Below are 18406 nucleotides of genomic sequence, written 5' to 3' on the forward strand. Positions count from 1 at the left end.
TTCATTCATTCATTCATTCATTCATTCATTCATTTTAATGGAGGCTGGGTGACTGAACCCAGGACCTTGTGCATGGTAAGCACGGCACTCTACCACTGAACTGTACTATACCCTCCCCCACTTTCTCCCACTTTCTAAAGGAATCGTGCAGTCCCAGTATTTGTGGACTTCAACTCAAAACAGGCAGCAAAAAAATATGTACCCAGGGACAACCTCTTTTAATAGAGGTATATATGGAAATACTTTAAAAAGTCAAACTTTACTTTCCCACTAGCTTTCTAAAAAACATTTTTTTGGGGGGGGGGATTAGGTTTATTTATTTATTTTAATGGCAGTACTGGGGATTGAACCCAGGACCTCATGCACGTTAATTTAAGCACACACTGTACGCATGAGGTATAATGCCCCCTACCAGCTTTTGTTCAAGGACTAAAACAATCAATGTTTACTATTAAAAAGTTACTGCAACACGTTCCAGTACCCAACTATAGGATCAAAGGGCCAAAAGCAAGTTCTAAAATAACACTAGAAAAACGGGGAAGAGGTTCAAAGCATCTTCTTATACCAAAAGTTTTAGGTTCAGATGAGTCTTTAACAGGAAACACTTGACTTACAGAATGATGGGAAGGTCCTATTCCTAATTTCTCCATGATGACTGGCTTCCTCAACTACCCATCTGACAGCTGCCAAAAGAAGCAAGGCCAACCTCAACCTTGTACAGAAGAGATCAAATGGGCAATGATTCTTTATAAAATATAACCCTGTCTCTAGGAACACATCTCTAAGTCCTTTATCATATGCATTTGAAGGTGTATACAGACTGATTAAACAGGGTTAACTTTTATGTTTAAACTGCCTAGAAAAACTAGTGCCTAATTCATCTAGTCCATAAAAGTGGATATTTGTATTTTGGATTTGCTTAAAATACTATATACTTAAATCCCTTCCCCTTTTCATAGGTAAGTCCATTTCCTTCTAACACTTTATAGACCATCAAAGTTTATAGATTTCCCTGTTAGAATATTCCCATTGTTCCAAATGTTGGCCTTCAGACCACAGAAGTGGTGAAATTATGGACTGTTTTTGCTTATCTGTTGTTTTGCATTCAAATAAAAAAGTACAGCTTTTATAATAGAAGTTATATTTAAAAATATATCAGGCGGCACAAGCTCTTGGTAGGCATAGTAGCTGAAATTCACTTTTATTTTTATTAGGAAAGCTGACACTATGCACATGCCAACAGAATATATAGTGGGTTACCCATGTCTAAATGGCATTCAAAGCAGTTATTCATTTTATTTGGAAGTATGACATGCAGTATCACTCACGAGTTACAAACTCAAAAAAATTCACTCATACATGTGTTGAACATCTGAGGTTTACATTAACTCATTTAATGTGCTAGGGATTAAAGATTAAAAAAAATTAGTCCTTCCCTTCAAACAGGAGAGCGCCTCACAGAAACAGACAAATGTCAGTTGCTGTAGGAGATGGCACATACTATAGTATGCTGACAAGGGTGGAACTGATAAAGCTGGTGTGTGTGAGTCTGAGTGGGAATCCCAGGGGATGTCTGAATTGGGTCTCAAAGGAAGGGGAAAACATACAAGGTCAATACGAGTAAGAAAGGTTATTACTGGTCAAGAGAACAGCAGCTTCTGAAAGGCTTATCAACAGGAAGGTGAAGCAGTAAAGTGTGCTGTTTTAAGACTTGCAATAGAAAATTTGAGGAAAATCAAGGCGAGAAGATGAGGTTTATTACTGAAGCAGCTAGAAAGAAATCTGTATGAATAAAAACGGCTATCAATTAAAAGAAAAAAGTTCAGTTTTGTGAGGCTGAACAGGTAGGCTGGGGCAATTCAATCTTGTATGCCATGACAAGGAACTTGGACCCTGATTTTAGAGTGATGGGAAAACTATGGAGGAATTTTTAGCAAGGATGACCCCATGTTCATTTTGAAAGATCCCTCTAGCAAGCTGTATACAGGAAAGCAAGGGGGAGGACACTGGAGAGCAGCTAGGCTCTTAATCTAAGAATCCAGGAGAAAGACTGAACTAAAGAGGTGCTGGAGCTGAGAAGCAGATTTAAGACCGTTAGCAGGCAGAACTGAGAATTTAAGAGAAGGAACATAGCTCTCTGCTTTGAATGAACAAGTGGATGGAGACATCAACGCAATGCAGAAATTTAGGAAGAGATGCAATTTTTGAAGACATGATAAATTTTACATGGTAATACTGAGAGCTGGAGGGGCCTGGGCAACATCCAGTGGAAATGCGCTGAAACTGATTAAATGCATATAGGTAGAGCACAGAAGAGTCATGGTGTTAACTTATCCAGAATATGGGCGGAACAAAAAAGGGAAGAGTTCAGACCTGGGGAAGTATCATTCTAGATAGAAATTTCCAAATTTTCTAATACAGTAGGATTTTAGGGCAGACCAAAAAAGTGACAGTCTCAAATGTCTGCATTCAAATTACAGAAGTATAAGAAATACACAGGCATTTAACTAGTTATTTCTTACAATAAGCCAAAAAAACCCTGACAGTTTCACAATTTAAAAATTTAAGTCAAGATTAAAGGGGAGGTGCCATTGCTATCTCTAGCAAAGATGTTGGTAATTATGGGGGAAAAAGAACAAGTATGTTAAAAGGCTAAAGGGGTGGCCAGGGATGAGTAGGTTGATATGGCTTGAGACTAGTGTGGACCTTGAAATCTAGAAAATATAAATAAGGGATACAAATGTACATAAACGAATAGGGCTCTTTACGCCAAGGATGGCCACAGAGTTGCGTAGGTAGGGAGACATACGGAAAGTTATAAGGCTTGAATTAAACACTATAGGAGTGATCAACTGAGCACATTAGTTGGACACTTTCATGGAGGATTTAATTTGGATCTTTCAAAAAAAGCAAGGATTTGCCATGTGAAAAAGGTAAGGAAGGGAGGAGGAGGAGGAGCAGAAGGAACATCTGAAAAGGCAAGTTAGTAGAAAAGGCAAGGTGCTCATTCTACCTATTCTGCACCATGCTTTCGGCTTCCATCCTATCACAGCCACTGCCTCTACAAAGTCCTGGACCTTTCATTACAAATAACTTTTTCACTGCCAAGTTCTGTTTTTCAAGTACCCGACTCTAACCCTCTTCCCAGAGCAACCGTCATTCCCACTAGGATCATGTCCCCAATGCCCTTCACATCTTTACTTTCCTCCTTACCTGCCTTGGAGTCCATGGTTCTCCCTCACCATGTTGCCCGGAAAAACCTCACCATTGGTTTTAAATGCAACTCTTCTACCTGATCTCCACATGAACACGGCTGTGCACCACCCCCAACATGCTGACTGGTCTTATTTAAAATTTATAACTACAAATAGAAATGTTCCCTTAAATCTGGCCAGCAATTCTAATTTTCTTAGTCGATTCACATTCTCATGTTTCTAGATATGTATTTCACTTATTACTGCTTCTCCTTAATTCCACTACTCTTAGCTGGTTTGCTGTGTACAGCTTCAGAGATAAAATTCAGAGCCTGTAATTCATCCACATAAAGGGTAAAATTCAATGGTTTTTAATATATCTGGAGTTGGGCAACCATCACAGTAAATATTAGAACATTTCCACAACCTCAAAAGGAAACCCTGTATCCATTAACCATCATTCTCCATTTCCCTCTAACTCCACCTCAATCCCCAGGCAACCACGTATTCTGTTTTTTTCATCTCTATGGACTTGCCTATTCTGGACATTTAATATAAGTGGAACCATACAATGTGTGATCCTTTGTGACAGGCTTCTTTCATTCAGCATATCTTCTCAAGGCCCATCCATGTTGTAGCTGGTGTAAGTCTTTCATTTCTTTGTATTACCAGTGAATATTCCATTATACGGAAATACCAGATTTTACTTATCCTAGTTGGTTTATCATTTTAAAAAGGCATTTATAAAGACTTTACCCACCTGTCTACCACCAAATCTACCAATTTACCCGCACCTGTTTCTGTGTCACTCCTCCCGTCTGTGAACTGCGTTCCAAAGGCTAAAGAAGCCTCTTATTCAAATCCTAAGTACGTGCCCTCTCACCTTCACAAGGATATCAACCTAGCAACTACCTCCTTTCTTGCATCAGAAATTACCCCTCTACTGGGCTTTCCAATAAAAATTTCTAGTCTTTGTCAGTCTTTTAGAAATAAAAACGAACAACAAAAAACCCCTCCCTCACCTTGCATCTCCCTTCAGCTATCACCATTTTACTGTTTACCTATATAGCACACCTCCTCAAAGAGATGTCCAAAATCACTGTATCCGTTTCTTCATTATCTCCTGACCCTGCATTTACTTATATAGGCTTTTGAACTTATCACGCCAATGAAACCACATTTCTCAAGGTCACCCAGAAGCCTTCATATTCCTACAATCCAGTTGGCAAGTCTCAGCGATCTTCTTTGCCCCAACAAAGGCATCTGATAGTTGATCTCTCCCTCATTCCTAGGAACTCTCTTTCCTGGGCTTAAAGGATTTTTGCTTCCTTGCCCACTGGCTGTGCCCTGTCAGTGTACTTTGCTGGATGCAACAATACAGGACAGTGGTTAAAAGTGTAGGTGTTGAATTCTAGACTCTGCCACTTGGTGCTGTGAACTTGGGCAAGTTACTTCACCTCTTGATGCTTCAGATTTCCCACCCACAAAATGGGAGTAACTGTGTCAACTTCCAAGGACTGTAAGGCTTAAATAACACTTAGAAGAGTTCCCAACATGTCTTAGTTCTCCATATCAGATTCTCTACTGCTAAATGCTGAAGTGTTCCTGGGCTCATCCCTCTCACTCCTTCCCTACATACATTTCTTCCTTAGGTAATCTTACAGGCTCTGGTGGCTGTAAATAGTATCTATATTTGCTGATGATACCAGAATTTACATCTTTAGACTTTATTTACCAGTTGTTTTGTTGACCTGAATATTTAGTTGCCCCTGAATATTAAAACATCCAACATTTTAACTCAACATCCTTCTCCTAAGCCTGCTCTTCTTTGAGATCTGCCCATCTCAGGAGTGGCAGTTACACTCTACCAACTGCTCAGGTCAAATAATCATTTTTGACTGCTTCCTTCACATATTTAAGTAATAAGGCCATTCTGAGGCTCTATCTTTAAAATACATTCTGAATCCGACTGCTTACTACTTTCACTATACCACCCCAGTGCACACTGCTAGCTCTCTAACCTCATCTATTCCAGTTGCATCCATACTGGTCTCCTCTTTCTACTCTTACCAACTCCTATAGTTTGGTTTCTACAGAATACCCATCCATATGTAATCGTTTAAGAAATGGGAACCAGATTACAACACTTTGCTCAAGTCTTACACCAACTCCTGCTGGACTCATGACCAGCTTGACAACCAGCTCTGAACTCATCACTTGCTGCTCTTCCCTTTGATCACCCCTGCTCCAGCCCTAACAGCCCACTGGAGTCCCTCCAACAAGCCAAGTTTGTTATCAGTCCAAGCTTCCCTTCTGTTATTCCTCCTGAAATGTTTCCCCTCTGCATTTACACAGCTCTTTCCTCTTTTATCTCCGTATTATCTCCTTAGCTGCTCTCCCTGGCCAACCCATTTATAATAGCACATCTCATGCAACATTCCTCCGATCCCAGTCTCTGCTTTACTCTCTTCATTGGAGCATCTCCATGCGAAATTATTGGCTTACTATCTAAGCCCCCACTAGAATTTAAGCCCCAGGAAAACAGCTCTTGTCATTCGGGTATCTTTAGTACCCAAAAGGGTGCCTGGCACACAGTAGGTATTGAGTAAATACATGTTGAATGTATGAATGAATAAATGATGGCACCATAAGTGACGACCAACTCATCAAAAGATACCTCTCATGGGGCAAGAGCAGTGGCTGGCTACAAGGTCCAGGTCTCTCCCCAGGGCAGTGAGTCCACTGTAAACCTATGAAGATCTGAAATTTATTTTAAGCAAAGCAGCAGTGTTCTCTCACAACCTTCTTTTCTGTTCCTAGTCGCAGTTCCACCTTACTTGATTCCAACAGAATGAATTTCTGTGGCATTCTTGCATGAACCTAACACAAAATTTGTTCACATAAGGAAAAAGATTTATCAACCACTGTTGTCTCTCCTACCAATACCCTGAGATTCGTATGTGTACATTATATAAAAAACATATATTTTTAATCATAAAAATGTTTGTTGTTTTTACTCCAGACCTTCAGAAAAATGAAGTAACAGTACAATCCATACATATATTTCCTTTGCCTAGATTCACCGATTAATAATATTTAGAGCTTAATTATTTTGAACAGATTCTCAGGCGACTCTTATAGTAGGCACTGTGTTGGGAGCTGGGGAGTTTGGAAAAATGAGGAGCTAGTTTTCAAAGAAAGAGAAAAAGCATATTTTAGATTACATTATAATTATACCAAAAAATCATTTAGAATGTTAGCAATAAATAAGAGAAATTTAAATTTTCAATAATATATAAGATGTGTATCTATTTTGAGCATAGAGTACATTGTGTTTTGATAAAATCTAATACATAAAACCATAATTTCAAATGAAGAATAAGAGACTATTATTATCTCTTTGAAATGACTCCTTGGGGTTTTGAAAAATAACGTACAATAAGGTTTGATCAATTTCCCTACAGTTATTTATGGTTGTCTTTAAGAATTTCAGTTTCTATATGAATTGCTATTTTACTATAACTGGCAAAGTGTAACAGTTGTGACTTCGAGTTAAGAGTTGTACTATTAAAAAGTCAAGATGTTTGGGATGTACAGTTAACCCATCACATAATGAGATTATCCACAGGGTATTTTATTTCCAATGTTAGCTGGAAAAAAATCTTACCTGAAATTCTTCACAGCATTATCTTTGTCTATCACAATTAATCTAGAGCCCAGAGTGTCTGCCCCTCCCACCTTCCTCAAGCCCAAAAATATGTGAGAGGGCTTTAAACTTAAAATAGACTCTTTAGGCTGGAGTTCTGCAGTCTAGGAAGTGCAGGAGGAGATGCAGACAGTGTGATAAGCAGCTTTCAAGTTTCTGTGCGAGACCTTCCCCATGTTTTGTTTGAAGTGCTTTACCTTCTGAGAAAATAGTGTATTCATGCATAAATTCATATCCAAGGTAAATATTTTTTGTGGATTAATCACTATTAGTCATTCACTGAACAATGTTATATACTAAGTTGCAGGCACTGTGATGAGTAATTGGGAACTTTTTCTAACTACCTAACTCTAGTGGAACAATATAATGCAGTATTTCGAGTATCGACTCAAATATCTTAAAAGCTTTGAAGAAGAACACTTTTATAGGGTAAACAAACACCTTGGTAGACCCTTCTGGCTTATAATATAACCAATATTATAGCAAAGTTCACAACAAGAAAAAATATTTTAAAAGTTTCTTCACCTTTGAGTGCTATTTATACCAGTATTTTGGTGCTCTAATGTTCTAATTCAAAATGTTAAAAATTGCTAATTATAAAAGTTATCAAAATTCTAGGCAGAAAAATCCAAAGCTTAAGTGAAATCACCACAATTCAATTACCAATTTTAAAGTACTGCTGACTCCTGAATAACATGGGTTTGAACTCCATCATCTACTCATATACAGACTGTGTCCAGTAAATATGTCCTACGCAGTCCACAGCTGGGTAACCTGCAGGTGTGGAACTGCGGGTATGAAGGGCCAATTATAAAGTTACACGTGGATTTTGGACTGTGTGGGAATCAGAGCCACTAATCTCCACACTGTTCAAGAGTCAACTGTAATTACAGAATTTGATGGTGAAATTATTCACCTTCATGGAAGTCTTAAGGATCATAGCTACTGCATAAAAGCAAACACACCTGTTTAATTCACAAGCCAATTCTGTCTACATAATTCCTGAAGTGTCTCAATTTTGGAACATCAACTCAAATGCCTACTGAGGCCAGGCAACGATGTGTGGAAATCAAGCATGAAGTACATCCCACTCTCTAGCAATTCAGCCTGGAGGCCACCAATTCATGACTTTTACTTTAAATCTTTGGTAACAAAAATTATCAGTAAGAAGCAATCTTACACATAGCCAATTCTTATTTATAAATTTCACCACCACCTTACAGCAGTGTGATAAAACTGGAGAGAATGTCTGTATTTTAATAATTATAATGAATAAATGTATCTGGCAAGAGAAGAGACTTCAATTTTCCACAAGAGGAATGAGTCCAACTTAGCTTAATTTTTCCTTGAAAAGATATCCTGGATATGCTGGTAACACAATAGAGATATGTAACACAAACAAACTTTTTTGTGTATTTTTTTATTGTTTGGAACACCAAAATAACCCAAATTTCACATTTACAATGAACTTTAAAAAAAATATGCTGTACATATTAATAAATACATGTTATACAAAAAGTTTGGAAAAGTAAACACATACACTTATACAGTAAGGAGAATGCACTGAATTGCTATCATCTTTAATATTCCTTTTCTCCTACATGATCAACAACTGTAACTGTGTCCTCTAGCTTTTATGAAACCACCAACGCTCTAACTAGCTATCTTGGAGTGTGAGGTACTAAGAACAGATTCCTTTAAAATCAAGTGATAATGAATCACTGCTGTGCATCAAATAATTTCATGTTTTCAGATTATCAGTTACTAAAACAATAAAAATCTATGAAAGACAGAGGCTTAAGTCTCTACAAACTTGGTACTGTGGGCTACCCTCAGCCCAACTCCAGAAATACATACTCATCCCTCCCAAACTAAGAGAAAATTATTTAAACCAAACCAATCTTAAAGCACCCCACTGCCTCCTTCATAACCAGGACTCACTACAGAACTTTCGAAGATCTGTTGAAACTTTGGCCCCTCTACTTTAAAAATATTATTGCCACATTTCAGAAATTAAGATCCAAACACTCAGTTAAGTCTCAAGGATACATTTACCTTCCACTGTAAGAAAATGATTTGAGTATCATTAATGGGAATAACACAGATATTAGAGTGTGCTATTTAAATGAAATATCACTGTGACTAACACACATTTTCTCAGCAAGCCAACTGATGGAACTTTAATATGTGTGGATTTATGATCTGGTCTAATAAACCATGAAAATATCTGAGGTGACTATGCCAAGATACATACTTTCCTGAAAAGACTGCACCCTTTGCCAATAATTAGAACAGTTTAAAATAAATCAGAGATAAAGTAATATTTCAAAGTTTCAAAGTATATTCTTCTCTAGGTATTCTAAATATCACCTAGGATATTCCTTACCTGTAATATCGCACCCACCATTAACTGAGCGCTTACCCCGTGGCAGGCCCCATGTTAGTTGTTTTATATGTTAGCTCACTGAATCATCACAACACCCCGGCGTGGCATTTTTATTTCTTTTCCCACAGTTGAAGAACTGAAGTTTAGTGTCACCTTCTAGGCTTAAAGTTTTTTGGCATAGTATAACATTGCTTTTTTATTATCATAAGAGGAAACATTAGAGCACCAAGACAAAACTTGAAAGCATCTTAGTTCTAATTTTCCATGACTTGGTTAACGTCAACAATGCCCAGCCCTGATTACTAGTTCTGCAGTGCTGCAACACTGCCTGTGATTACTGTACTCCTTGATCAGTATGATGGAATTGTGATTAATCTTTTGGATAAATATTCTTTATTTGGATACACATTTAAAAAGTCTCATTTCAATAAAAAGTCAAAATTCATGGGATATTCTTTTCAAGATTTCCAACTGAAAGAATAGGGAAAGCTTCTTTCTCATGATTGGAACTAAACTACTGCATTTTAGCTAAAAGTGTTTAATAAAACAGTTTCATTTTTATGTTATGTCATATTCTAACCATTTCATATTTGGAACATCCTCCAATTTCTAAATGTTGTTTAAAAAGTTACAGACCAAGATCATCACCAGAGGTAGAAGTAAAACAGCCCTACACTGAGAACCATCCACCTATCCACTTACTCACGTAACAGATGTTCCTCTCTCATGGAGCGTCCATTCTGGGGGGTGGGAGGAGCCGGACATCCAAACAGGTATGTTGGGTAATGATAAATGTCAAAAATTTTATTATTTTTCTAGCAGTGCTCAGCTTATTACTAAGCTGATTTTTTAAGCTTATCAACTTTTGATTTGTTTTGTTTCACATGTTGGCTGAGACTTTATATATATTTCACTCGTGGTAAGAAATAAAGGGCAGAGTCTCCAAGACTTAAATGTTAAATCAGAGGCAGTTTATTTATTCTTCAAAGTTGTCTGAAAGTAGTGGTTATTAGACTCCTGGTGATGATGAAATCTCTTCACTCACTCAATGAGCTGACTAAGCTCAGAAAAAAAGCCCAAAGCATGCAATTTTGTTAACAGTCTCAGGTGGCCTAGCATCTAAGGACACTAGACCAGGAAGTTTTATTTCAGAGAGAATTCATTATCAAGGGTGGGTGTTGGGTGGAGGAAAGGTGTGGATCAGAAAATTCTACCCAACTTAGATTCTATGATTCTTGTATAACCATCTTTCTACAAATATAGGAGGGGGGGGGAGCATAACAAAACTGATCTCCAAAGATGTTCAGGTTTCCTGGATCCTACTCCAATTTTCCTTCTACTATGATTTCCATTATGGCATAGACCTCTTGAGCAACTTCCTCATTAAACAAACCATTTTCCATCATTAAGACTACTGCTACATTACCTGCGAAAAATTTTAACCCTAAATCCTTTTACCATTACCCAGTCCACATACTAAAGGAAATAAAAATCAAATTTATTATTAGCCTAAACTCAGTCTTGGAGCGGGCAGAAGACAGCATGCCATTTAAAAACAAATTGATTTTTATTATAAATGTCGTACATGGAACAAAGTGAAAATTTCCAACAGTGCCGAATGCTGTAGGTGAAAAGTAAAAGTCCTACATCACAAACCAATGTCCCACAGTTCTATATCGCAAAGGTAACCAATGTGCTCTTTCCAAAAAAATCTAAGATTATGAAAGCAAACATTTGCACACACACACATATACCTCTGAAAAATACAGTGGGCACAGAGGACTAGAACATTAAAATACTAACGACGAATTAACTATTCATTAGGAGAATCAAGTGTTAATTACACTTGGCAATTCCACTTCAAATACAACAATTTATTATTGAAAGGTTGGTCACTATAACAACTATATGACATATTCATTTAGAATTCAAGCAAATAAGGGTAAGGCCTCTTAAAGATGTAAACAATCTAAATCATGCTTCCCTTGATCGCAGTAGTAAAGTTGCAGGTAAAGAATACAACAGATGAACTCTTGCAGGAGAAAACTGAGGGGCCAGTGGAAATGCACACCTTAGGCGGTGCAACTGTCACTCAGGTAACAAAGCCATTTTATTGCAATGTATCAAAGATGATTTCTTTACTAACCCAGAGAGAAAGCTACCAAAGTCCAGGGAATTTAAATATTATAAAAATTAATCCAGACAGGAAAAAAAATCTATGTTGTCAAAGAAATGCTATCTCTTATTAAGCTGGGATGTCTGGGGTTATGTCAATCATGAACTTTGTACCAATTCCTTTTTTACAGAGATTAGCTTCATCACTTTTCTATACCAAATCAAGATGTGCAAATCCAAACTTTAATTCAAGACAAATAAACATGATTTGATTTCTGAGGCAGTCTCTTGAGGGAGGGTATTCTTGGTAAAAACCAAGTGCATATATTTAAGAAGAAAATCTTCAAAGAAAAATATTAGCCTCAGAGAACATTTTACCAACATTAGCATTGTTTATTAAAAAAACGAACTTGGGCAGGGGAAAGAAAAGTAATGATAAAAAAGTTAACTTACCAAGAAGTGAAACAGGCTGGGTTACAGGAGGGGTGGGCAGATTCGTGGGTGCAGCAGGTGGCACAGCAGAGCCATACATTTTCACACTCTCACCAGACTCGGCATTTCCTCTAGCCCCAGACACCACTGTTGGAATGGGATTTCCAATAGATAAGTCTTTTGTAGTGTCTTCATTTATACCAGCGATAGTAGCTAAGGAATATAATTACATCAACATGTGAAGCTGAATAATTAATTATCTCCCCGGTCAACATTCTTTTGCCATACTACAGATCCTATTACTGGTCCATTCTCCCTCCTACTCCCAGCTCCAAGAGGACAAGTGAACACAAAGGAAAAACATGCTTACAGTTTGGGATGCTTATTGGTGGAGTGTGAGGAGGAGGAATGGATACTGGTGGAGTTATAGGAGGTGGGGGTCCAGGAGGAAGAAAACCTAGAGTAAGAAAAAAAAAAAAGTCAATTCAAGCTGTGTCATTTTATTTCAGGCTCTAAAAAAAGAATGTCTTCTCACATAATTCAGTGTACCTGGTGGTAAATGCATTGGGTTGAATCCTGGGCGCAAAAACGGTGGAGGAGGTGGAGGAGGAGGAACACCAGGACCAAAGCCGGGAGGCGGAATTCCCAAAGGAGGTGTGAAAGTAGGTGGCTGGAGAGTACCAACTACAGGAGGTCCTGGCTGATGTGGTGGGACCTAGAAAGAAAGAAAAATGGAGCCACATATCTAGCCACCCTCCCAGCCTTTTACCGTGTAGAGACAAAGAAAATACCTTGTTGAAAAAACAGTTCTCTCTAAATTGTTCCTGCTATGTGATAAACTTATTAGATAATAGGTGGAAACCTGTACCTACCCCAAGTGATAGAAATCATACATTTCATATGATATATGTTTACCTTATAGAAACATTTTTAGATAATAGAAATCATTTATTTATTTGCTCTCTACTTTATGACAGCAAATTCACACTATATTTCACTAGCACCTATACTGGTATTCTGCTAGAATATAATGTTTAAAAATGTCTTATGGTCAGGACAGTAATTTTGAGAAATTAACACTAAGAAAAGCTACCTGGTAATTTGCACAGGATTAAGATCACAGGTCCTAGGGTCAAAATGCCTGGTCCCCCTTTTAAGCAGTTTGTGACACTGAGCAAGCTACTTACATTACGATCTCAGTTTACTCATTTATAAAATGGAAAACTGCCAACCTGACATAATTAGGTAGATTAAAGAGTAAATAAATGTTAAGTGCTACTGCCTGGCACTTAATAAACACCCAACATATGTCAGGTATTATGTTTTAAAAAAAGTATGATCAACTTTTATAGATTAGTCAAGTTTCTTTAAATGAGTCATGACATAACACTGAATCTTATCTAGAAGGCATATCCTTCCGTATCTGGAACAGCATATCCAAAAGGTCAACTGAAGAGTGCCGATTTGGGGAATCCACTTATAAAATATCACAGCTAAATTAGGTATCAAAGCATGTAATTTTCTCCTTACACTGAGAAAATCAAGAAGCTAGGCCACTCACTCTGGTGACAACTCAGACTTATCTGATTCAATTTTACGGTGAGAAACTGAGGAAGGAAGGTATTGAAAGAAAAGAAAAATCTAGTGGATCACACGTAGAAGTATGGGTCAAGTATTCATAATTTTTACCAAAATGTTACTTACTTAGCTCTTGTTATGTAACAGAAAAGTCACACCTCAAGTCAAAAAGCTTATGTGGTAAAACATGGAATAATCCAGACAGATATAAGGCAATATGAACTTATTCTGGTTTTTAAGAGTTTATAAATAATATGCCAACACACAAAAAAGTAATATGCTCATTTACATACTTGTCTTTGACTATGAATGTAGACACATATCTACAGTACGATTAGAAAGGTATGTTCCACACATTTGAAAGTTTAAATAATGCCCCAAATATTCTTACCTGTGGAGGTGGTACTGTTATAGGTGCGGGAACAGGAATGGGAGGGACAGGCACAGGTAAAGGCTTAGGGATGGGTGACACTGGTTCTGTGTGTGAGGTTTCTGCCCCTCCATTTTGAGCAACTTCATTTTCATGCTTCTTGGGAATTCCCTTCCAATCTATGAGAGTTAGAGAAATGTAACAAAAGCTTACATTTTTAGTTTGTAACTTTAAACTCTTTTAACTTTCAGTACAAACTGTAAACTTTAAAGTAATTTTTAAAATGCTGATATTAAAATCAGACAGCAGTCTGATTATTAAATGCCTATGCTAATTTTATATAAATTATTTAAATTAATGAATAACAACAGCAAACATGCAAAAAGAATGCTTACTATGTGCCAGGCAAAGTTCTAAGCATTATATATATATTACATGTACCTTCATTTAATTCTCACAGGCATCCATCCATAAGTAGGTCCTATTATTATCCTCATTTTATAAATGAGGTAAACAAAGACAGTTTGTCCAAAGTCACATATCTAGTAAGCTGGCAGAGACGGGACTCAACCCCGACATATCTGGCTCTAACGTCTATGTTCTTAACCACAACAGTGTACTGTTTGGATTAAAGATCCTGGGAAGGAAGCAGGATTCTTCTTACCTTGGACCAGAACCCCTCAGAACACCTGGTACACAGTAGACCCTAGATACCTGTTTGCCTTAATTGAAAGGCAACCTTAAGTGAAGGCAACATGTACCATGTAGGGAAGGGGGATGGATATGAGAACAGTCCAGCACTGTTTCACCACCCTTTGGCTGTCAAACCGTCACTCCTGTCTGAAGCTTCCCTCGCACATTTACTCTATTTTGCCATGCCATCCAGTGCTCCTTTTTGTCCTGCTATGTATCAGTCTTCAGGTCATGCCCCTATAAGCTGCAAATTTTCCCAATGCCATTTTCCCCAGTCCCACTGTTCATCTAGCATTTAATATTCAGGCTACGAATAACTGTACCTCCTCGTCTTACACATTTACTTTTGATAGCCTCTCTGAACATTTAAACATTTTTCAAAGAAATTATTATGAAGTAGTAGATTTTTACTACAACAATGTTCAGTTTAAGACTCACTTGATCTGTTAGGTTTTCAGTGAAAAATCCTACTTAAGATCTACTTAATACCATAATTAATAATTAACCCCACAATCAGTAATTATTTCATTTGTTGTGTCTGCATCTCTCCCACTAAATATAAGTTGCATGAGGGCAAGGACCACAATTGTCTTATTCACTGTTGTTTCTTCAGTTTATAATGGAGAGACAGGCACCCACATAGTATTTGAAATTATCTCAAAAATCAACTCCTAATGCAAAGAACATTTGTCATAGCACTACCAAGAAAATAGATAAATTTTTAAAAAAAATTAAATACTGCTTTACCTGGATTAAGTGTATCACTGTCCAACATTCCTCCTTCACAAAAACTCTCCAGTTCTTCAGGCTTGACTTTGTCCCATGGAATATAAGTAACACCAAGTTCTACATCCCAATACTGCTTATAATCTGCCTTTATTCCTTTGTTTAAGGCCCAGGCAATCTATTTCACCATTAGTTAAAATATAAAAAGATAAGGGAGAAAAACATCAAAAATTTTGAGCGTTAACTGTTTCCCACCATCCTAATCACCAAGACTTGGTCAACAAGGCAGAAACCTGGCTTGGTTATCCCTGGATCTCACTCAAAGGTATATTTGGCACCAGGAAACTGGTTACCCCTTTATCCCACTTTGTCCTAGGATGTAAAGTTGACTGGTAATCATGTCTTTATGAACTCACCACCCCCTAACTCGGGCAGCATAAAACTTAAGAGAAAAGGAAAAAGTTACCAGTGACAGGGTGAAGTTCCCCATACAACTCAGAATAGAAAAGTGAGGAACACTTTTAAGTCTCAGGTACCTCAGGATTACTCAACATGAGATAATGTCCTTTGCAGTGCAATCTAAGGGTATAACAGGGTATTGTGACATTGAGGAAACACTGACTCTGGCCCCTCTGGGGGGGAATACTCATGTACCTACATCTTTTCCTCTATCTTCAGTAAGTATTTTTCATAGTAAATTCTAAGATGAGATGGCAAACTTCAAAATTAAAATGTAAAAAAATCACAATTTTTTGAATGACAAGATAAAATATTTTACAAAATTTGACATTATATTTGAAGCACCAATTAAATACCCTGATGAATCTATCCATCTTGAAAAAAAACTCACAAAATTCTACCATGCATGTAGGATTTAAAATTTTGTTAACTCTTAAGAGATAACCTCTTTAAAAGAAGATGAGTATGTAATAATACTCTGGTGTCTAAAACTGGTTTTTAAAAAGTTGCATAGTATTATGTATTAAACTTCTAAAGAAATGAATTATACAATATAAAACAGTACCTTTATGGATTTCTGGTTCACTTTATAGTTTCCTCGGCTCAGTTTCTGCAGGGCACGATAAGCATCTTGCCTATGAACCATAACAATATAGGCACAACCTCTGGGAGGAATCATCTGCTCCAAAAGATTTTAATATTATAAAATATGATAAAGAAATCAAAGAGCAACAAGATATAATAGTAACTGATCAGTTAACAACTCTAACTCCAACCCCCTGCACCCTCTAGCCAGCGTTCTATAATCTGAGATTAAATGAATTTGTAACTGGCAGTTCCAGTTCGGTCTCAACTGCCAGTTATCAACAAACCTACGGTCCCCCAAGCTTTGCTATATAAAGGTTTTTTTAGAAAAAGGTTCTAAATTAAACTTGGTTATCCAAGAAATGTGGTTAAATGCAGAGAATGCTAAACATGAAATCATAATACCTAAACTCTAGTTGTATCTTCTACAAATCTGGGCAAATTTTAACTTAGGTCTCAAGTCCTTGATTTCATAAAATAAGATTAATCACATCAGTCTACTGTCATTAAATAATTTAATAAACACTCACATTAATTGATTCAATTGGCCCAAACTCTTCTAAGAGACTGGCAACATCTTGCTGAGTAGTCCTTTTGTCCAGTTGTCCCACCCAGAGTGTAGTACTACAAACTTAAAATAAAATTACAATCATAAAAATATACATATTTGATAATGAGCAGCACTGTACTTTACAGAAAATATGCATGAGTCACATTATGATTCCACCAAGTTTAAGTAGAAAAGCCCACATACATTTTAAAAATTCTAGTAAACTGTGGTAGTACTTCCAGAAATGGAACCAGGATAGTGAAAGGTACACCTTTGAGATGGGAAAAAAATGGCTTTCATAGACATCTGAAGATTTCATCTATGTGAACCAGCACCAGGGAAGCAGTATCTTGCTCAGAATCACCCTTGGCAAGTGAAAGGAAGAGCTAAGATTTGATTCCAACTCTCTTGATCACCAACCAATTCGGTGTTTGGTTCACTGTATGTAGCTGTCCCTGTCTAACCATCAAATGTGTATGATTTTTCTCTTATGTTGTGTCCTAGCTGATAAGCCTTAGAGTCAGAAGTTTTATATATGCTTCAGTCATACTATAAATTAAAATTTCACTAATTTTGTTTAATAAGATGTGTCTGGCCCATCTTACTGAACATATTCTAAATACATGATGAAATTCAGGAGATAATGCAAGTTAATACATTCTCTAAACTGTGCATCTTTATAAAAATAAGAGGGCATTAGTTATTCTTGAGGAAAATGAAGACCAAACCACCTTTCTACTCTGTGTAGTACAGGAAAGCTAGTTAATGGCTTCCTATTTCATACATTCAATCAAAGACACCCTATTACTCATTACTGTTGGTTTGATTTACTCACTGCTTTACAACTGGCTTAACGTTCAGAAGCAAATCCAAGGGTATATGCCAAAGTACAAACAAAACATGATAAAGCAGTATTTTGCTAACAGTTATAAAACACTTTACACCCATCCCATGCAAAATAATGTAGGAAGGTTGAATGTAAGTGTTCATTTACCACTAGCAGTTTCTGATTTGATTTGAGGAAGGCCTTTTTGTCGGCGTTCTCTTTCTTTTTCTCGATCTCGTCTTTCTTGGGATCGAGATCGAGGAGAATGTCGGCGTCTATCTCTGGATCGAGATCGAGAACGTCGATGACGAGACCTTCGAGATCTAGAACCAGATCGAGATCGTCTCCTTTTTGGTGACCTAATATTTTCACAAGGAGAGAGAATGGATAACACGTGGAGAGAAAAAGAAATTGTAAGCATGTGTTTGTTAATGTGAAAAACAAAAAACACAACTAGGTAATTTAATGTTTGGATATGTAAGAAACTGACAGTAGGGAATTCATTTTAAAGATTTTTAATACGTTCAAAATTAGAAAGCATGCATATATTACAAACAAGATAAATAAGGCTGCTAACTTTGCATCTCTCATTTTTCAAAATTTGTACTATACTAAATGACATCTTTGTAGTGCAGAAGCTTAATGTTATTGAGATATATTGTGACTACTATTCTCTATCTGCTCAGTAAAACCTTTTCTGTAGTAATTTTAAAAACATAATCTGGTAATAGTATTACTTATTATCTTTCCATTTTTTGGTTGGTAAATGGTAACGAAACTTGGAAT

The 18406-nt window shown here is 36.9% G+C and overlaps 1 protein-coding gene across 2 annotated transcripts in view; it reads right to left on the reverse strand.

Annotated features, from left to right (window-relative positions):
- Positions 1 to 18406, reverse strand: part of SCAF4 (SR-related CTD associated factor 4) — a 52948-nt gene that overhangs the window by 3044 nt on the left and 31498 nt on the right. The window contains exons 12-19 of one of the 2 annotated variants that reach the window (XM_072968462.1): positions 17789 to 17979; positions 16775 to 16875; positions 16225 to 16338; positions 15222 to 15378; positions 13803 to 13960; positions 12383 to 12548; positions 12204 to 12290; positions 11855 to 11980 (exon numbers count right to left, since the gene is read on the reverse strand). In XM_072968462.1, the coding sequence (XP_072824563.1) occupies positions 11855 to 11980; positions 12204 to 12290; positions 12383 to 12548; positions 13803 to 13960; positions 15222 to 15378; positions 16225 to 16338; positions 16775 to 16875; positions 17789 to 17979 (1100 nt within the window). Of the gene's footprint in view, positions 1 to 11854; positions 12047 to 12203; positions 12291 to 12382; positions 12549 to 13802; positions 13961 to 15221; positions 15379 to 16224; positions 16339 to 16774; positions 16876 to 17788; positions 17980 to 18406 lie in introns of both variants that reach the window. The other variant, XM_072968455.1, reaches the window with a different exon arrangement.

This window comes from Vicugna pacos, chromosome 1 (assembly GCF_048564905.1).
Source record: "Vicugna pacos chromosome 1, VicPac4, whole genome shotgun sequence".
Classification (NCBI taxonomy): Eukaryota; Metazoa; Chordata; class Mammalia; order Artiodactyla; family Camelidae; genus Vicugna; species Vicugna pacos.